The 21,703-nt window shown below is 44.5% G+C and overlaps 1 protein-coding gene across 1 annotated transcript in view; it reads left to right on the top strand.

Moving 5' to 3' along the window:
- Positions 1 to 21,703, top strand: part of gfpt1 (glutamine--fructose-6-phosphate transaminase 1) — a 44,593-nt gene that overhangs the window by 4,759 nt on the left and 18,131 nt on the right. Inside the window, exons 5-14 of the mRNA XM_048243491.1 lie at positions 1,767 to 1,825; positions 1,949 to 2,083; positions 2,192 to 2,253; positions 2,593 to 2,672; positions 2,964 to 3,072; positions 3,268 to 3,431; positions 7,506 to 7,601; positions 9,890 to 9,987; positions 10,624 to 10,744; positions 10,947 to 11,104. Of these exons, the coding sequence (XP_048099448.1) occupies positions 1,767 to 1,825; positions 1,949 to 2,083; positions 2,192 to 2,253; positions 2,593 to 2,672; positions 2,964 to 3,072; positions 3,268 to 3,431; positions 7,506 to 7,601; positions 9,890 to 9,987; positions 10,624 to 10,744; positions 10,947 to 11,104 (1,082 nt within the window). The remainder of the gene's footprint in view (positions 1 to 1,766; positions 1,826 to 1,948; positions 2,084 to 2,191; positions 2,254 to 2,592; positions 2,673 to 2,963; positions 3,073 to 3,267; positions 3,432 to 7,505; positions 7,602 to 9,889; positions 9,988 to 10,623; positions 10,745 to 10,946; positions 11,105 to 21,703) is intronic.

Genomic DNA, 21,703 nt, shown 5'->3' with positions numbered 1-21,703 from the left:
CTGTTCCTGAACAAAAGGTTGCTTGAAACAAAAGCTTCACACTACAGTACATGGACAATGTTAAAAGGATTAGAACTTGTTACAAAAGCAGGTGAAACCAGTTTTCGACATACACTTGCATTTCCTGCTTTGTGGCATACCGAAAGGTTTTTTATTGTATTTAAAAACAGCAGCATCAAAAAGCATGTGTCCCCGGGTTAACTGCAGCTGCCCCCTGTATTTGCAAGTATTACCACTTTGAATGCTGCGCTGTTTTCGGAAGCTTTGGCCCAGAGTTTCAGCAATCTTGATCTTTGTTGACGATTATTGTAGAGCATATTCTATGTTCTAGCTATGGACACATACTAAGGCTCGTTTGAAAGGTGAGAATTTAAGCTCTCAGTGTGTACAAACCGTTTATTTCTACATGCCTCTATTCCTGAGAAATCCCAAGCTAAACAGTGGCAAGTTTTCATCAAAATCCCTGTTTTTTTCTAGAAATGGATATATAGCTTATTTTATGAAATATGCGCTGTTTGAGCCTGTCACTCTTCTGGGTCAAAGGACTTGTGTAAGATAAATATAGTTTTTCTGTTGACAAAACCACCTTTCTACTGCTGTCGGTCTCCATAATTCTTCCTCCTCTTGGTCGGTAACATCTGTGTCACTATCACCGACATATTCGGCACTCTTGCAAGGACGTGCCCTCTTGCAATTGTCTACAGAGGGCCGCTCAGACAATAGCTGAAGTGCCGTTCGGTTAGGTGCCATCAAAATGATTCTGGAAAAGTTATGTTAAGGTAAACCAGTGGTCCCCAAACTACGGCCCGCCACCTCATTTTAGGTGGCCCCCCAAAACATGTCCGTGGTATATAGGATCCGGCCCGCACGGGAGTACGACATTGTCAAACTATAACCTCCGATTTCCCCCATTCATTCTCTATGGCGGGTCTTAACAGTACACATGTAATACTCTTTTTGTCCGCTGGTGGTTGTTTTGGCGCTGTTTCGCGTTTGCCATCGAAAACAGAATGAAATGTATAGTAGGCCTACCTGCAAACAATGTAAGAGGCCTCTGCTGACTGCATCAGTGCTCAAAATATTCTAAAAATGTATCAATTAATTGTTAATAACTAACTAACTTCTATTCAAGTCATAATTCTGGAACTTTCTGGTATAATTATTTATACTTTTTATTCACTCGTTCAAATGTTCATACAGAGTTCACAAAGTTCTCATCAGGTGAGTGAAAGTTAGAATGGTGGTCATTTCAGATGTTTCTGCCACCACTTCATAAAACTCATAGTTTGAGAACTTTAAATTATTTGTAGGATATTGCTTGTTCACAACTTGAGCTGTGTAAGCAAAGTTCAGAGTTCAAAATATACTTTTGGGACTCCCTGCTTATAGTTTTGAGAATGCTATTATTAGTATTATTTCATTTGAGCTACATTTTACACTGATATGGCATGATGGCAATATAAACACAGATAACAATGGTATTAAATTGCAATAGCCTATAGATTAAATGTAATGGAATATTCAACTAAGATAGACTGCCTTTGTTCACAGCGCTAAGCTATTTATGGTTACTGATATACTCCGAGTCTCTGGCCCTCTCTTAGAGCCAGGCATAGTGAGCTGGCCCTCGGAAGAAAAAGTTTGGGGACCACTGAGGTAAACTGTAAAGGGTGCTTTTAAGGTTTGTGTGGAATTTTGCTGTTTGCTATTTTGTAGATGTTTGTTTGTTGTCACTCCCTATGACTATGATCCTCTTCACCTAACAGAATTCATTGTCATTCACAACGGAATCATCACCAACTACAAGGACCTGAAAAAGTTTTTGGTAAGGACTGGTAGCTATAGATGCCCAGATGTAGGAATGGATGCCATGCAACATTAAAAGAACACAGTTTTGAAGTCAGTAAGTGTGTTCAATGTCTCTGTGTTTTTGTTTTTATTTTTTCAGGAGAGCAAAGGGTATGAATTTGAGTCGGAAACGGACACCGAGACCATCGCCAAGCTGGTGAAGTACATGTACGACAACCGTGAGAGCGATGACATCAGCTTCACCACGCTGGTGGAGCAGGTCACCCAGCAGCTGGTGAGAGTCTGCCGGGGGGTCGCCATGTGAGAGGTCGTCAGTCACAAGAGTCAGAGATTCTCTGAGAACTCTCACTTGTACTGATCTATTTGTTTGTTTGTTTGTCAGGAAGGAGCTTTCGCCCTGGTCTTCAAAAGCGTGCACTACCCTGGAGAGGCAGTAAGCACCCGGTATGGCGCAGTACTTCTCAATCCTTCACCCTCTCTCTGCCCACCTTCACTCCGGTTGCACGTTGATGTGGCCGTTTGAAAACCGAGATCAAGAGTGGAAGTAGATAGGGAGAGGAGTTGTTATAGCCAAAACAGCAAGTTTGCAGTGATGCTGGCTTAGCAAGCATGTGTAACAGCTTTTTCCTGTCTGTTCAGCAAGTTAACTCCTGTCAAAGGGGTTTTGATTCTGTCTTCCTGTCGACTGCCATTTCGTTGATGTTCTCCTCACTCTCTCTCTCGGTGTGTGTGTGTGTGTGTGTGTGTGTGTGTGTGTGTGTGTGTGTGTGTGCGCGCATCCAGGAGGGGAGGGCCCTTGCTGATCGGAGTGCGGAGTGACCACAAACTCTCCACTGACCACATTCCCATCCTGTATCGCTCGAGTAGGTCCACCGTCATCTCTCTCTCTCTCTCTCTTCCTGTCTCTCTCTCTCTCTTCCTGCATCTCTCTCTCTCTCTTCCTGTCTCTCTTCCTGTCTCTCTCTCTCTCTCTCTCTCTCTCTCTCTCTCTTCCTGCCTCACTCCATGGCAGTCAGTCAGTCTGTCTGTCTGCTTGTGGTTTCTTCTTCCCCATGCCCCTCTGCTTCTTTCTCACACAAAAGCATTTGTAATGCGTCGGTGAGCAGAACCTTCCCTGACACAACTGGTGTTTTTTTTGTTTTGTTTTTTTTCAGCTGGCAAGGACAAGAAGGGCTGCACCAGCCTGCCCAGGCTGGACCAAGACACCTGCCTGTTCCCTGTGGAGGAGAAGGCCGTGGAGTACTACTTCGCCTCTGATGCCAGGTGGGCAGTGTTTACACTCGTCTGGACACTTGTCTGCCAGTTTGTAAATCATGTTCCAGATGTTTTTTGCAGATGTTAGCAGGCAGTTAGGTCATAAAGCGCACGTCGTCCAGACTCGGACCAGTCCAGACTCGAAATGTCTCCTGAGAAACTGACCCGAGTGTTCATTTTGTTGTTGTTCTGCTGTCGTTGCAGTGCGGTGATTGAGCACACCAACCGCGTGATCTTCCTGGAGGACGATGACGTTGCGGCCGTGTCGGAGGGACGCCTGTCCATCCACAGGATCAAGCGCACGGCTGGAGACCACCCAGCACGCGCCATCCAGACCCTGCAGATGGAGCTGCAGCAGATCATGAAGGGTGGGCATTCATCTGTACACACACACACACACACATACACACACATACACACAAACACTTAACACATACACACACACACACTTATCACATACACTTAACACACACACATACACTTAACACACACACATACACATAACACACACACACACACACACACACATATACATACATACATACATACATACATACATACATACACACTCAAGCTCACAAAGACTCAAACACTCCCAGGCACACTCATTTTCACTCGCCTATACTCAAACACACACATACTTACACACACACACACAGTTACGTCTCTAAAACATTGAGGTGAAACTGCTGGTTAGTTCAAAAGCTCTCCATCTCAGCAGACCTCCTGCTTTCAGCCATGAAGTAGGTTTGAGTTATTGTTCTAAGTCCCAAATGTTTTGTTAGATATTTCAGTGAGACCAGGCTGTTTGGGTTTTCTTAGACACTCTCAAAATACACATGAAGGATACAGTCTACATCTTATGAGCCTTATTTTACTTTTTATTTGAATTTTTTCAACTGGGGTAACAGAAAAAACTGAAACTGAAACTAAGGGTCTGACTGGGTCATTACTGAAATGACAGAATTGGTGTTTGACAGAAAGTTTTTTTAGGCTACTCTGAACCTAATCTCTTGCATGTTCATCGTCTCTTGGCCCTGAGAGCAGATGTATGTGGTGTCTACTGTATGTACTGTCTATAACGTAGACAGTCTCTGCTTGGAGAGTGCCTGACCCCTCTTTGGCCCTGTATGGCAGACAAACAGGGCATCACACTGGCGGAATCCCTCTGTACTTGTGACGTACCTCCTGAGGGCGCGCACTGGACATAAAAGCTCTGCACTCAAGTCTGACCCTCCATCCTGAGCTGTCTCGAAAGCTGCCAGGCTAAGAGGCTGGTTGACAAATGTGGAAGAGAGGGTCTTCGGAAGGAAGGAGGGATTCAGCCATAGAGTGACCCCACTGCCTCCAGGATGCCACTGCAGGCAATCCCCGCTGACTGAAAGTGCTAGGCGGGAGAACACCAGGCTGATCAATAGATAATGCTGTAGCCACCGGCGAGTGCACCCTGGCTCTGCCAGACTAGACTGCCGTACTGCTGCCTAGGCTTCGTCTTGGAAGCTAGAGCTAGCTTAATACAGCTGTAAACAATAACAATTTCTGCAAAGGTGTTTAACTTAAACAATCTATAAATTATGTTGGCTTTGTCTCCTCTCCGGAGCGAATATCACGCTGCCAATATGAAACATACATACACACAACTTAATTTAAATGGCGCACTTTGCCATGACTCGCCTGTAACAGGCAACTGAAAAAAAAAACAATGTCTACGGCGTGAAACACCGTCCGGCGACACCCGTTGACACCCGTTGACACCCGTTGACACCCGTTGACACGGGTAAATCACCAACAAGGCGTAATAAACGTATAACTTACCTTAGATGAACCGGAGAGCTAGCCATTGAAAACATCCGCCCGTGAGTCTGCGGCGAGAACCACCGCCTCGTAGAACTCGACGCTCCCCGAGCGAGGCCACTCAGACGCGAAGCAAAGTATCAATGAATGGCTTTACTGGTTTGAAGAATTATAACATAGACTAATGTAGTCTCTAGGAGGGTGAACCAGTTGGTCACAGCTCCAACCTCTGTGGGTAATGAAACTTCAGCGTGTTAGTCCAACTGCAATCCTGCTTCAATCGCGAGAAGATTCAAGAGGTCACTTCCTGGGTCGACCTCTCTTTTGTGCTGGTGCACATCGATAACGTCACCCAGGTCACAGGTTACTTTGTTGTTACTAGTTGTTCTGCTCTTCCGGGTAGACACACAGGGTGCTGTGCTGCCCCCAGGAACAGGGCGTACACTGGGCTGATAATGCCAAGGCCAGATGCTTCATTCCCATCTATAGGCTCTTTAAAAGTTCTGAGAAATCATCTCGTAGAAGACCAAACAGCAACAGCAACTTTTTTTCAATTTTTTAGGTCAGGGTCGTGTGAGCATATCATCCTTTCACTGCCCTTTCCCATAGTATTTCAACTTTATCTCTCAGACCTTGAATTTGCGGCGACTAGCACACAGGTTCTATGAGAGGTGTGATTTATTTGTACCTCTTAAAAGCAAGGACTGTAGCACAAAAAAGTGGCAACAACACTCTCAAGGTTACAGATGTTGCAATTGGTAATCTCATGTCATGCCATAAGTCATTGTGGAGTTTATATCTCCATCAGTAAGTTTAACAATGTGGAACAGAAGAATGAAATCTTAGGAGGTTGGAATATGGAAAGAATTTGGTTGATGTCTAATTTGGTTTGATTTTAGTTATTGTTACAGCATTATACACACAGGCACACACACACACACACACACACTCTCTCTCTCTCTCTCTCTCTCTCTCTATCTCTATCTCTATCTCTATCTTTCTCTCTTATCTCTCTCTTACAGACACACACACACACTCTCTTACCCTCTCTCTCTCTCTCTCTATCTCTATCTCTATCTTTCTCTCTTATCTCTCTCTTACAGACACACACACACACACTCTCTTACCCTCTCTCTCTCTCTCATTATCTTTCTCTCTTATCTCTCTCTCACAGACACACACACAATCACCATCACCAAAGGGTCTTAAGGCTCTATTGCTATGTTTTCAGAGACCCCTTAGCCGTCTACCCGGTAATTACCCTACCCTGTCATTAAGCCTGGAGTTACCGGTAGTCTTGTCAAGCACCGTTGACACATGGCTGCCACAACCACTTTAATTGTATTGGGGTGGTAGGCTTTGATGGAACGCGGTTGGGGAGGTGTTTAGGGGTAGGGTGGGTGGTGAGGAGATCGGGTTAAGATGGGGCGGGGGGGGCAGAGGCCTGGTTCCTGTTGTGCCCCCAGGATACCCATGAGCATCAAAGCCATCCTCTCAGACTCCCTGGCCCCCTGGTGAACCACATGACCGGCTACTCTCTCACTCTGTCAGCAGAAAGAAGTGTGTGCCTGACCGACACGGTTTGACTCCTTGCTGTTTGTCTTCGACTCTCCCATAGGCACACACTGTCTGTCTTTCTTTTTAAACCGAGCGTGAATAGTTGGCATTTAATAGGATTTGGAGTTCTCTCAAATTTCCTGCTTTGGCAGGGATGTCGAAATCATAATAATCGAGTTTATAACAGCTCAAACCTCAAAGGGACGTTATGCATGAACCACCACAAGAGGGCAGTACACTACAACAGATTGAGCTTCCTTTGCCTTGCTTTGCTTTTTGCGCCCCTTGTTCCAACTGCTATTATGAGACCAATTGAGAAATAACCCAATTTTCCTGACCTAAATTGCTGTTACTTAACACTGTGCAACAGTTCTATCCCACGACTTGCTTTCTCTCTCGCATGTGTGTCTCTCTCTCTCTCTCTCTCTCTCTCTCTCTCTCTCTCGCTAAACGGCAGCGGAGGAGCATGATGAGGACTCTCTTTTGTTTGTCAGTTCGCTTAGAATGTAAGCGTGACGCAAGCCTTCAAGCTACCAGCGGTGGCCTGCCATGAAGAGGCTTGTGTTTTTGAAATGTGTCCCACTCCCTACTCTGCTCCCTGATTTTGTTTTTGTTAAGTGTGCAGCGTTTTAAGATGCCTTTTGGCTCGGCCATTCCTCGGGTTGGCATCTAACATGTCTCCTGCACAAATCTCAGAAATGGATTGTATCAAGTTTTTATGCAAACAAATCTCTTATACAGGGTCATCAAGTGCAACCTTGAAAGCAAAGCAAATAAATGCCGTAGTTTGGAAGAAGCAGTGCATTACGTTTGTTTATTGCTGGTGCACATTTGGAAGAGCACCAATGATTGGGTTCCCATTGGCTGAAGTAGTTGAAGAAACAGAACACTTGTTTTTGTTTTTTAATTGGTTCAGATTCAGAGTGGGACATTCAGACTGAAATGAGATCCTTCACAGACTAGTGAATCAATGGCACGAATGTGAAATGTGATGGTTAATTATTTATGTTTTATGTATAGCATTAGTTTGACATCACTGGTCATGATCCTTTGTGTTCAATTGTCCAACCCATTGTTTACCCACTCCACAGGTAACTACAGCTCCTTCATGCAGAAGGAGATCTTTGAGCAGCCCGAGTCAGTGGTTAACACCATGAGAGGAAGAGTGAACTTTGATGACAATACGGGTAAGATGGATGAATGAAAGTTGTGTGGATAACATCACTTAGAGCTGTGTGTAGTGCAGGGGTCCCCAACCTTTTATGTACCATGGACCGGTTTGATTCCTTTTTTTTTTTCACGGACCGGCGGGGCTGGGATTCGAGGGTTCCATGTTCCATATGTGTTGTGCATGCATTACTTGAAAGAGCTAGCTCCAGTTATGTATGAACAGTGAAGGTAACAATCTCTTGTGAAAAACGTGAACTTGAAGAAGTGAAAATTGAACAATATGAACTATGAATATTGAACAACTTGAAGCTACATCTATAAGTGGGAACATGCTTAACAAAATATGGGAACAAAACATGGGAACTAAACTTGCATTACGAATATAATCAGTGGGAGCCCTGCTTGTTTCCCTGCAACAAGAAGCTTCCATCTGGGGGTGATGGAAGACAGTGACACCCTCAGTGTGTTTGAAATGTCCAGTCGATTGCGCAATTTGGTCTTAGTTGCAGTCATTGCCAAAAACCCGGCCTCGCATAGATAGTGGTGGGGTAACGTTTTCAGCGGGCTTTTACGGCTATCTCGGGATATTCTGCTTTGTTTTTGATCCAAAAACCCGCCAGAGAGGTTTCCTTATACACACTCTTAAGACCACCGTCATTTGCAATTTCGATCAACTGCTCTTCCTCCTGCGCTGACAAGTTAGGACTATTCGGGATATTGACAAATGGGTTGCGGACCCACTCATTGGTTTGCCGTGGATCTTTGTTTGGAGGATGGGAAGTAACACTCAAACTCATTTGAAAGCGCAACAAGGTGATCGTGCACCAGTTGCGAGAGAAAGGGCCCTGCCTCAGTCTCTCCCAAAACCCCCACTACTGTTTGGAACATATCAAATACACCCCGGTCCACTCGTCGTCCCCACAAATCAAGCTTGGCTTTAAATGCAGCGACTTTATCTGCCAGTTTAAAGACAGTCGTCATTCTCCCCTGGAGTGACAGGTTGAGGTCATTAAGCAACCCGAATATGTCACACAGGTAAGCGAGTTTTGACACCCAGTCCTCATCATAAAATGTACAGCTAACGGTGACTTTTTTTTCTGTAAGAAATCTCTGCAGCGGCTCTCGCAACTCAAACACTCTGGCCAGTGACCTGCTAAAGATGCTTGTTTTTTGTTGCTCATTCTAGCAGTTTAGCTAACTTCGTGTGACACTACTGTTCGCCAAGAACTGATCAAGTGAAGTGAGCTGACCTGAGGCTGCGCAGCACTGAAGGCAATATGTAAAAGTGTTGAAGGTGGGACAGACAGACGTAAGAAAATAGACCTTGCAAAATGCAAACATGCGTGCAATCAAACAACTGCATATAGGCCTAAGCCATGTAAAAACGTGACATTATTGCGAATTTAGTTTAGTTTGCATGCATTTTTTTAAACTCATGTCGTAGGCTACGGCCCGGTTAGGAATGTCCTGCGGCCCGGTGGTTGGGGACCGCTGGTGTAGTGGACCTTCACAACACACTCATTTCAATCTCATCCAGAGTTTACAGCTTGTTGTGCCAGCAAATATTACACATAAAATGAATTAAGTCAATTTTGGATAGACTTTAGTGAGAGGAAACGAAGAAAGCAAGGATTTGCCAAACTGCAGAGTTCTAACCAGGCAAAGGCACATGTTCCAGCTGATGCCCCTGTCACAAGCCGTCCAAGCTTACCATTCAACATTATACTCAACTGGCCTTAACCCAGACACTAGTCCCCAAGGTCAGCTGTAAGCTTGGATTTTATGGCTGTACAGGCACTGCATAAACATGGCTGTACGGGCACTGCATAAACTGTGTATACAATTGAGCAATTTGTCCATGTGAAAGCTGGACTCCGGGAAGTTGAGCACAGTAATTGTTTTAAACTCGCCTGCCGTAACTAGAATCCATGAGGTGCTCTTGGCAAGGGCAGCATATGGAATGGGTTTATAACATGTTTGAGTATATAAACTTGGACTACACAGCTCTTGCTCATCAATCTCATATGCTCTCAGCAGATGACTTAAAGATTGGCCTCATTAAACATTAAACTGATGGAAAAACATCTCTTTTTCTCTCCCTCTCTCTGTGTGCGTGTGTCTGTGTGCGTGTGTGTCTGTGTGCGTGTGTGTCTGTGTGCGTGTGGGTCTGTGTGCGTGTGGGTCTGTGTGCGTGTGGGTCTGTGTGCGTGTGTGTCTGTGTGCGTATGGGTCTGTGTGTTTGTCTGTGTGTGTGCGTGCGTGTGTGCGCGCGTATGTGCCTGTGTCCATACACACCCCTGATCAGTAACACTGGGTGGACTGAAGGACCACATCAAAGAGGTCCAGAGATGCAGACGCCTCATCCTCATTGCCTGCGGGACGAGCTACCATGCTGGAGTGGCTGTAAGTACCCCCCCTTCTCTGTCTCTCCTCAGTCTCACCACCCCCTTCCAACTCAAATAGCTGACTGACCCAAAAACCGCTTTTGGCGTATTGAAGTTGGACCTCTATCCATGGAGCACGATGACAGGCTCTTGACAGATTTATACGTCATCTGGAAAGCTTTTACCACCCTCGTCATACCCAGTGTCGAATGTGTCATCCATTGCCGTCAGTTGTGTTAGTTTGATGTTTGAGATGTGGTTGATGATTGAGCTGTAGTTGAAGTCTCCAATTGATGAGGGATTCAATAATCTTAAGTTTGCATATCTATGTGTTTTATGATGGGATCCCACAGACTGACGCACTTAAACTGACTTCTCTTTAGTCATGTTAACACTTCAGTATTTGTTGTCAAACATTTTGTTTTTTTGTCAAAATTGCAACAGTGTCACATGTAAACAATGCCACCAACATGTTTAACAGTCAGACAGAATGCATAGAATGCACAGATGCATAGGGAAATGCTGAGTCTTTACCATGCCTCTCTTCATGGTTTCATATTGTGTATGTAATATGAGATCCCTGCCAGTGAAAGGTTTGCCTTGCTATGCTCCGCAGCAGTGATGCATTATGGGATGTTTCTGTCTTTGCACATAGACTCGACAGGTGCTGGAGGAGCTGACTGAACTTCCTGTCATGGTGGAGTTGGCTAGTGACTTTTTGGACAGGAACACGCCTGTTTTCAGAGACGATGTGTGCTTCTTCATCAGCCAATCAGGTAACAGAAGACAGACCAGTTAGGCTCCAATGATAAACGTTTTACTCCGTATGTTTTCCACAGCATGTATTGCTACATAGTAATGCCCAATAATATTTATTCCTCAGCAGTTACTATGCCATAGCATTAGTAGTACTGGTACTCACATTAGTATCACTCCATAGTGAATCATGCCTGACTCCTTGCCATACTTTCCTACCAGGTGAGACCGCAGACAGCCTGATGGCCCTCAGGTACTGTAAGGAGCGCGGCGCCTTGACCGTGGGCATCACCAACACAGTGGGCAGTTCCATCTCCAGGGAGACGGACTGCGGCGTCCATATCAACGCTGGACCGGAGATCGGAGTGGCCAGCACCAAGGTGAGACAGCGGGAGAACACCATAGAAACACAACAGTGTGGTGCGATGTGGCAACTTGGTGTAATACTTTGTTCCTTTTAAGTCAACTCAAAGAAAGTGGTAAACCTCCTCTAAAAGATCTCTTTGGCTCTGTTTTGTTCGGAGAATGAAACCGTTGACCTCTGATAATAAGAGGTTTTCCCATTCCCTCTGGGTTACCTCACCCAGGTCTCCCACTAAACCACGCACTTGAAATCCACCTGTGTTGGATGCAGGTAATCTCATGGAATGTGGTGCGAAGAAACACTGCTAGATGCCTCACTAGAGGCTGTGAGACTGTGTGTTCTAGCTCAGTGCAGTTCTACTCTTTCCAGTGCGGGTCTCGGGTCTCGGCCCTCCGCCAAGCATCTTCAGTAAGGAGCAACCTTTCCACAGAAAATGGTGCAATGTTATAATGTTACCCTGACCCACGTCTACAGAGAAATTTGTGGCTTTGTTTTGTGTTGAGCGCACTTGATGTTTGACTTGTTGACTCTTCAGTGATCCTCAAGCACATTCCTAATCTAATCTAATTACAGTGCATGAAAATGCACTGTACTGTTCTTCCTAGGCAACAACAACAACTTCTTATTATTATTCCGCTTACCACTTTTTCCGTACGCAATTTCTCTTGAACAGTTTAACTTAGAAACTTCATTCAAACTTTGTAACGTAGGTATTCAAACGGACCAAGCTGCTATGTCTTTTCAACTTTGAAACTTTTATACTTTTTAAGCTTTTTAAAACTTTTTAAAAATCCCCATAGACTTAACATTGCCGATTATGACATCATAATACAGCCATTAAGCAATTAGAATCCTATGGCAGGTGGGTCAATTAAGACTACACATCCTATTCAACTGTTTCAAAATAAAAGTCCTCACTACAATAATCTACTGTTAAACAATGTAACCCATTAAACTACTGAACTTTTTACATTCAACATTTAAACGGTCTACTTTAAAACTATCTATCTATTAAACTAGCTGTCTATCAACAACTTTTAAACTATCTACATTCAACTTTTAAACTTTTAAACTATATAGATTCAACTTTTAAACAGTCTACTTTTATTATGACCGCCGCGCAGCGAAGCGGCGGTCATATAGGTTTAGTCAGATTTTTTTTTATTTTTTTTTTTTTCGCATGCCCAAATTTCCGTCAATGATTCCCGGGACACTGAAAGACCGGGGTACACGAAACTTGGTGGACATGTAACCCCACATGGATAGCATGGAACCATCGTTTTCGTTTTGATCTGTAGCTCCCCCGCTGAATTGGACCCCCGAAGGAGGGTAGGGCAGACACAGTTTTCTGTGAATATCTCAAAACCGCAGGGTTTAGGAGGACCATTTTTTTTTATGTTGATCTCAAGGGGCCATGTCAACCCATTCCATAACCACTCATTTCATGTATAAAGCGCCACCTAGTTAAACACAAAAAGAAAAAAAATTAGGTGTTGTAATTGAAGGTATCTGTGACCTAACATAGTCAAAACTGCACGAAAAATGGAAGTGTAGGATCATTATGACACCCTCTGTATGCACGCCAAGTTTTGTGGAATTCCGTTCATGGGGGCCACACAATAAATTCATTTATGTTACTATACACCAACTGGCCTGTAGGTGGCGGAGACAGTTTTCTGTGAATATCTCGAGAACCGTGAGGGCCTAGGAGGTCCACCTTTTTTTGTATGTTGGTCTTAAGGGGGCATGTCAACCCATCCCATTACCACTTATTTCATGTATAAGCCACCTAGTTAAAAATTAAAAAAGCAAAAAATTAGGTGTTTTCATCTCAATATCTCTGGCTGACAAGGTCAAAACTGCACGAAATTAAAAGTGTAGGATCATTATGACACCCTCTGAATGCATGCCAAGTTTTGTGTACTTTCGTTCATGGAGGGCCTTACAATAAAATAATTTATGTGTACATTTAGTGACGTACACCAACAAGGATTCCCCGGACACTGAAAGACCGGGTACACAAAACTTGGTGGGCATGTACCCCCACATGGATAGCATGGAACCGTCATTTTTTAGTTTTCATCTGCAGCCCCCCGCTGGACTGGACCCCCGAAGGAGGGTAGGGCAGACACAGTTCTCTGTGAATCTTTTATGGTATGTTGGTCTCAAGGGCCCACATCAACCTGGCTCATAATCACTCATTTGTGATTTGCCCCGGTAAAAATGAAAATCAGTAGGATTAAAAAGAAAGCCAAAATAAATATTCATCATCATCATCATGGCTGCATTTTCAGTATTGGCGAAGAAGTAGTCGTTTGTCCACTAGATGGCGCATCGTTGCAGTGAGAGGCGTAATTTTGTTGGAAGTTAAAAGTGGGTTGGAAAAAACAATGGACGCTTCATACAAGGACTGTAATTTACCGCAGCGAACATCTAATAAGGATAGGGGCGATGTTCACATGAAGTGTAATTCCCATTTCTTCTTGAAGCGAAATAAATCTGAGGATGTTTATCGGACATGCTTGGTTTTTACTGCAGGCACGTTAATCTTGTAATATCAATAAGGACCTAATGTTACCGTTAAGCGTTGGTTGAGTGATGGAGGCATTTGATTGATTGCATTTGTAGAAAACTATAAATGCGGTTATACCAAGCAAATGTATAGCAGCACTGTTTGTATCTTTCGACTGTCATTTATTGCACGTGCTACAAAATCATTCTGTGCAATGGAAGATTTACCAACGTTACACCGGTCTGATACAGTTTTGCCTATACATGCGTGAGACTGAGACGCCTGTTTATTTTGTTTTAAGTGCGTGCAGGGTGTGAGAGGGGAATCGATGTGCTTTGATTGCAGCTTGGTAGTTGTAGTCTGTGAAATTAAAAAGCACGTGTGTGTGAAGTATCCAAACAATGACACCTTCATTTCATTATGGCTGCTTTAGCAAAACACCTTAAGTTACTGTGTAGTGGGTCCCATTTAGAAGTGGCTACTTCATTCGCGCTTTCCTTGATTCATGGAGCTGCGTGAATGTTATTACAACTTTTCGCCACGATATGACAGTTTAAGTCCGCTTGATACTGTAAGGCGTAAGCCATTGGTTTCCAAAGGAGATTTTATTTGTGTCGCCAGCATAGCCTATTGACAATTTATGTTGTAAATAGGCCTACCTTATAATCCTACCTGTAGTTTATGGAAGCTAACAGCTTTCTATTAGGATCTAGTTTGTTAGTTACCGTTTTGTCATAACTCCCTGATGCATTTTTGCATTTAGAATAGCCAGAGCGTGTATATCTCAATCGGAAAATTAAACAATATCGGGTGCCTATGGACTAGGCTGGGTGAACCCAGCCTGATCTGCCCGCTATTTATTTTTTGATTTCTTAAAAGATTGAGCTTGGTCTGATGAAAGCCAGACTAGCCATGGACCTCAGTTAAACAATGCAAGGGAACATGAATCAGCCTATATTTGCACTAACAATACCGGACAAAAGCTCTTCAACTTTGGCCCGTTAAAATGTGTATGAACAGTCTAGCGACGCATTTCATCAAGGCCCATTTGGACATGTCAGTTATTTGCACCACTGGTTAGATGTAAAACAGCATTTCGTTTCAGACTAGGCTACTGTTACTTAATTTGTGCATTAACAATAACGTTTCAGACTACTGTTACTTAATTTGTGCATTGACAATAAAGTATTACATGAACTAAAGATTACTAAAATCGTATGTAGAAGAAGAAACATTCACAAAAAATCCATCCATCCAAAAATGACCTTTGTTTTTGATAGCTGTTGAAAATGGCATGGAACTGACAGAGATGTTTTTGTTTAAAAATAAAAATAAAAAATAAAATAAATAAATAAATAACATTATGCTGATACCTTTTGCTTTTCCCAAATACAATGTAGCCTACAGGTGTAAGTGACCTTTCATCAATCCAGTTGCAATGGATGAACTGTGATGAACTGCCCTACTTGTGATTGTTTAGAGATTTTAAAGGTTTTATAACAATTCTACATCTTCTTTGGCTATTCTACAATCTATTCACCTTTTCAGCACCAGTAGGGTACTTTCTGTGCAGCCGCACACACACACTCAGGCATGCCAAACAAGCATACACAAAAGTTTCAAGAGTGGGGGATGGAGTAAAATATGGAGACAAATTGAAGTGTGATTTATTTTCGCGGAACGGATGTACAGGACTGAGCGGCGGTCATATTTTGTACCGCTATGCGGTACATCTAGTTATTAAACTATCTATTAAACTAGCTGTCTATCAACAACTTTTAACTTGTCATCAACTATGTCAACACTTGTCATCAACTATGACTCCTACCTACTGTAGTTAGTTAGCATGTTAGCATTTTTAGCAAAACTGCTAAAAATTATTAGCTAGGTTAGCCAGAGACTTTCTAATGTGGAGACACAGCACTCAAAAAATACTCCATAGAAATGCATGGGCTAGTTTGTCACGCCAATATGGCCGTTGTCTACACATATCCCACCCCTTCCTCGGCAAAACGTCGACGTGAATACATTGAGCCAATCATGTGGTGTGATGTGGATACATTGAGCCAATCTTATGGTGTGTTGTGAAGACATCGTGCCAATCATGTGTTGTGATCTCGCCGCTGGAGCAAGATTGGTGTTGTGAAGCCTTGCGCACGCGCAGTTCGACCCAAAGACTGTGCCCGATGAGTGCCCATAAATCGTTGGTATATGGCCACCGAGTGGAGGGACTTGCCTAAAAGGACTTTGGGTTAGCTAAGTCACATGGTTAGCGTAGTTAGCATGTTAGTAAGCATCGTTAACATAACAACTAAAAATGATTAGCTAGGTTAGCTAAGTCACATGGTTAGCATAGTTAGCGTGTTAATATTGTTAGCATTTTAGTTAGCATAGTTAGCATAACTATTAAAAATGATTAGCTAAGTCACATGGTTAGCATAGTTAGCATGTTAACATTGTTAACATGTTAGTTAGCATAGTTAGCATATCTATTAAAAATGATTAGCTAGGTTAGCTAAGTCACATGGTTAACATAGTTAGCATGTTAGCATTGCTAGCATAGTTAGCATGTTTAGCAAAACTGTTAGAAAACGTTAGTTAAGTTAGCAAAGTAGCATGGTTAGCATAGTTGACATTGCTAGCATAGTTAGCATGTTTAGCAAAACTGCTAGAAAACGTTAGTTAAGTTAGCAAAGTAGCATGGTTGGCATAGTTGGCATTGTTAGCATAGTTAACATGTTTAGCAAAACTGCTAGAAAACGTTAGTTAAGTTAGCAAAGTAGCATGGTTAGCATAGTTAACATTGCTAGCATGTTTAGCAAAACTGCTGGAAAACGTTAGCTAAGTTAGCGAAGTAGCATGGTTAGCATTGCTAGCACTGCTATAAAACATTAGCTAAGTAGCATGGTTAGCATAGTTAAAAATCTTAGCATAACTGCTAGCAAACATTAGAGCCATTCCAACTTTCAGTTATATCAAATATCTACCTATACACAGCTATTAAACTATTTGAATATCAACATTCATTAAACTTCCAGTCTGTCAACAACTTTTAAACTATTTACCTTCAACTTTTAAACGGTCTACTTTTAAACTATTAAACTAGCTGTCTATCAACAACTTTTAAACTATCTACTGTCTATCAACAACTTTTAAACTATTTACCTTCAACTTTTAAACGGTCTACTTTTAAACTATTAAACTAGCTGTCTATCAACAACTTTTAAACTATCTACTGTCTATCAACAACTTTTAAACTATCTACATTCAGCTTTTAAACAGTCTACTTTTAAACTATCAACTTTTATTAAGCTATGCAACCACCATGTCTATCCTAGCATCACCGTAGTAACCATCTCTGTATTATCTGTTTTAACTATACATGATATTTTACATCACAACTTTAGCATTTTCATGCACTGGTAATTCCTTGGAATTGCATTTCTAGTTTGAATTTGGCACCCATTTACCAGTGAAGTGGGTATTTTCTGATAGCCTGTCATTCCCTGGAACTTCTCCAGGCTGGAGTTTCCCCCGTCATCATTCCATCTAATACATCAAATTAATGGGCGGTTAATTCCAAGGAACTGATGTTTTGTAAGACCGGAGGAGTTGTGTCTTAAGCACAGATGTTTGTACGTGAGGAGAAGCAATTCATCAGGAAAACTTGTGGTCATTAGAGGTTCTCCCACAGGCTGTTGTCCAGTGCTCCATAATAGGCCTGTATCAATGTCTGCCTTTGCCCCGTGAAGTGGTTAGTGCATAGGGGGAGGGGGTTTGTCCGGGGTTGGTGGAGTTCAGACTCTTACCCTAATTATCATCAGTGTGACGAAATGCTGAAGCAATTTCCAGAGCATCCTCAATGTCGGTAAGACATGCCAGTTGGCCCCGGGGGTTGAGGTTTTGAGGTGCAGGGAAGGAAGGCAGGGATTTTTTTTTTTTTTTTTTTGGGAGGGGGTCATTTGGCGATATTATTTGGAAGAGATTGAACATTTCCAAAGCTTTTATACAATAGCAATGCATCTGGGTCTAATTCTCATCAGGGGATATATTACACCATGTATAGCACCTCTATAAAATCACATAACTCAAGCTATAATAATTGAATTCATTGTGTGTGTTTATTTAGCTTTCAGTTTGCCTTTGTTTTTTGGAGGCGGGTGGGGGGAGGTGCACTACAATGCATCATTGTTCTCTGGTACCAGAGCTGCTCATGTAAAGTCTGCTGGTTTAAAGATACTGCTGACAATGGGAGATTCTAGAAGCCTTACATCACACTGCGTCTGGGTCTGGACTCAGTCACTGCTCCTCACACAGCACACACAACACCCATACGCTTCTTGCATTCATCCATCTCCGGGGTAAATTGCCTGCAGCCGGAGAGTTGTTAGTAAATCAGTCGGTTAATTGTCCTGCCCATCCACCCCCACTAAGGTTGACACTCGCTGTAGCAGGAGGACAGTCGTACAGCTGGAACTGTGATTCCGTGTGGAGCCATCGGAGCATTTTCTCATCTTCCCTCCACCCCACCCCCTTGTTAAGAAGATGTATGAATCCATCTTATCAATCACCTCCACCTCCCTCCCTGTGATTTTGATTATTTGGGAGTGGCCAGATTTGCTTTGGAGAGGTTGCCAGGGCTTGAGAAGAAGGAGGGGGGGGGGGGTGTAAGGGGCAGCTAAAGATCTCCGCTTTTGCACAAAGTTATTCTGCAGATGCGCTTACACATATAGATCTACAGTGCAGGAAAGGACGTCACCGTAGCACTCAAAGGAAATGAAAGTTTAGGCCTTTAATGTGCTCTATGCTCAGCACCCACTATGGGGAGTTTTTTGTGATTTTAAAAGACTACTGCCAAGAGCTGGCCAGATTAAGTAGTAAATTAAGTATAATTCACAAAAATATAATACCACAACAGTTGGGCAACAACATGTGTATGTTATTTATGTTTGCTTAAAAGAAGCTTTTATCCAAAGCAAAACAACATACAAGAGCAATGTCTTTCATGCCATGTGCTTGAGTTTGCTGGAGGATGAGTCTGTGGACATGAGTGTCTTATGTGCCGCCTAAACCACAGTGTGGTAAAGGGGGTGAGTGGGGGGTGGTGGTGTGTGTGTGTGGGGGGTGGAGTGTTGGGTTGGGGCGCAGCAGCAGAGGATTAGGGGAGTCCAAGGGCCTTGCTCCCTCTGGCTGGAGCTCAGAGTTTGGCAGGGTGACCACTGGGTGTGGGGCAGTTTGAGAGTGGGGTGGGGGAAGGAAAGGTGACCGAGAGAGGGGGAGGGAAAGTGACAGAGAGTAAGAGAGAGGGAGAGGGAAAGCGAGGGGGGGGAGAGAGGGAGAGGGGGGGGGGGGGTTGAAAGAGAGCTCTCCGGCCTGCCCAGCAGTCGTACAGGCGCCATGTTTTACTGCCTCTCTGGCACACAAACACATTCTGCTCTGCACCTCTGTCATTCTGTCTCTCTCTCTCTTTCTCTTTCTCTCTCTTTTTCTGTCTCTCTCTCTCTCTCTCTCTCTCTCTCTCTGTGTGTGTGTCGTGCACAATTGTTTTTAACTACACTTGCTCTAACATATACTGTATATTTAAGTGTATGAGTGTGCATGTGTGACTGTGTTTTTTGAGTGGAAATGTTTGTATAGAGAGTATATGAGTTCATGCGTCTGTGTGTGAAACAGATTCTGTGTGTGTGTGTGTGTGTGTGTGATGGAGAGCACGGGAGCGTGGGTGTGTGCCTGCTGGCGTCCACGCCGGTGCTCAGCTCAGCACATCTTTCAGTGTTGTCAGGGGGACCCGCTGAAAGCACAGCACAACAGCCCCTCTGGCCGCCCTGCCGTCGTCATCGCTGGAACACCCAGGGGCCTACAGGCTGCAGGCAGGAAATGAGCCGGGGCCGTGCCACCAGGCGTCTCCCCTCCTCCTCCTCCTCCTCCTCCTCCGTGCGCCACCCTACAACATCTATCTTTGGCCAGGGAGCACATAGAGAGAGAGAGAGAGCACGAGTCAGATGAGCTCACAGTCACATGGACGCATTCCACTCTCTCCCTGCTGTTTTCCATCCCATTCATCAATCCGTGTATTGCTGAAGGAAGGTGCCTTAATGACCCCTGTAGGGTGGGGTATCCTCCCCCCATCTTCATACAACTTTCACTGTTTTCCTCTCCCTCTCTCCATATCATCTCTCTCTATCATCTCTCTCTCTCCCCATCTCTCTCTCCATCTCTCTCTCTCCCCGTCTCTCTCTCTCCCTCTCTCCCCTCTGTCCTCCACATGCTCTACTGAGGTTTGAGACCCTGTCGTTCACTCTTCCGTGGTCTTTTTCTCTCTCTCTGCCTGCAGCGAGTAGTGAGGCATGTTCATGTCCAGGCGAGAGAGAAATCAGCCTCAGATAAAGTTGTGTTTTTGGTGCTGCGTGCAGATGGCTAACCAGAGGAGTGGAGAGAAGTCAATGTCATTTGATCTCTCACTCACTGATTGTGTGTTTGTGTGCGTGCATGTGTTTTACATGCACTGTGCAGCATCATCATGCTGTTGTGTGTGTGCGTGTGTGCGTGCGTGTGTGTGTGTGTGTGTGCGCGTGCGCGTGTGTGTTTTGCATGCACTGTGTAGCATCATCATGTTTTGTGTGTGTGTGTATGTTTGGCATGTGCTAATGATTGTATGTGTGCGTGCGTGTGTGAGTTTATTACCATGCCGCTGGGGAATAAGCTTGAACCCAGTTTGGCTGTTTGTTTGTGTGGGGAGCGAAAACTCAGATCTGGTTCAGTGAGTGCGTCACCCGGCTCTGCGGCTCTGAGGGGAGGCTGCTCTGTTCTAGTCCGCTCCGCTCTGCTCAGCTCTGAGGCGGAGGAGCTGACGGAGAGTAGACGTCACATCTGGGTCCATCCTTCACTGTCCGTCAGCATCCAGCCATCACTCTCTGTCTGATGTGAAACAGTGGGGACTTCTGGAAACTCAGTGGCCTCATTGTTGTGGGGTATAGTGTGTGTGTGTATGCATGAGCATGTGTATGCATGTGTGTGTATTTGTGTCCATGCATAAGCGTGTGTTTGTGTGTGTGTGTGTGTGACCTGATTTAAATGGGATAAGTGTGTGTGGTGATGAAGATGGATGTGCCAGCGTGCGTTTGTGTTGACATGATGAATGCCCCACACAGTTGGCACCCCACAGCCCCTGTCCACATGTTACAGCACGCCGCCTCCCCCAGCCATTTACAAGCACTGATCAATGGGCTTCCCCAAAACCCAATGGGCCTACAGGGCTTTGAAGAGCGCCTTCAGCACGCAAACCACAGGCTCTGGAGGGGAGTGTGGGTAATGCAATGCCGTGGTCATGCTTTACAATGAGGCAGACAGTGGTGGGGGACTCGCAATCTCCCTAGAGGCTGCCCGTTTGAGCCCAGTTAAATGGAGATGAGTTGAGTGAAATGGCTGCTGTCATGCCTGTCACGGGACGGTACGCGTTGCTACGTGTGCGTGAGGCCCGGCAGACCTGGCTTGCTCTCGCTAGTCTCGCAGGGTTAGGCGTGTGTGTTCTGCACAGCGCAACAAGAGCACACAGTGGTGAGACAGTGGAGACAACAGTGGGGCACTCGTGGCCTACTGATTAGGGCATTGGGCTTGGAACCGAAGGGTTGCCGGTTCGATCCCCGACCAGTGGGAATGGCTAAAGTGCCCTTGAGCAAGGCAGCTAACCCCTCTCTGCTCCCCGAGCGCCGCTGTAACAACTGCTCTGGGTTAGTGTGTGCTTCACCTCACTGGAAAAGAACATTCTAGAACATTCCAAACTCAACTCGACACCCAAATCTCACCCTGCCCACGTTCAGACTGATATCCTGTTGTCACAAGCACGCGTGTTGTAATCTCTGTCTGGGACCTGTCTCTAGGACTTGGCAAGCCTATTTGAGCAGCGTTATTAAACACAGTATATTTCAGCTGGCCAGTGCCCTGCTGTGCAGAATGAAACGGTCTGGTGGAGACCCCAGCTCTCGCTGTGCAGCTGTTGGGCCAGGCCTCATGCTGCCCTGACACACCGCTCCCAAAACCCCCTCTACACACACACACACACACACACACCACATCTCTCACACACACCACATCTCTCACAGG

The sequence above is a fragment of the Alosa alosa genome, chromosome 5, assembly GCF_017589495.1.
Source record: "Alosa alosa isolate M-15738 ecotype Scorff River chromosome 5, AALO_Geno_1.1, whole genome shotgun sequence".
Classification (NCBI taxonomy): Eukaryota; Metazoa; Chordata; class Actinopteri; order Clupeiformes; family Clupeidae; genus Alosa; species Alosa alosa.
Note: the sequence above shows the minus strand (reverse complement) of the source record. Positions and strands in the feature narration are given on the sequence as shown.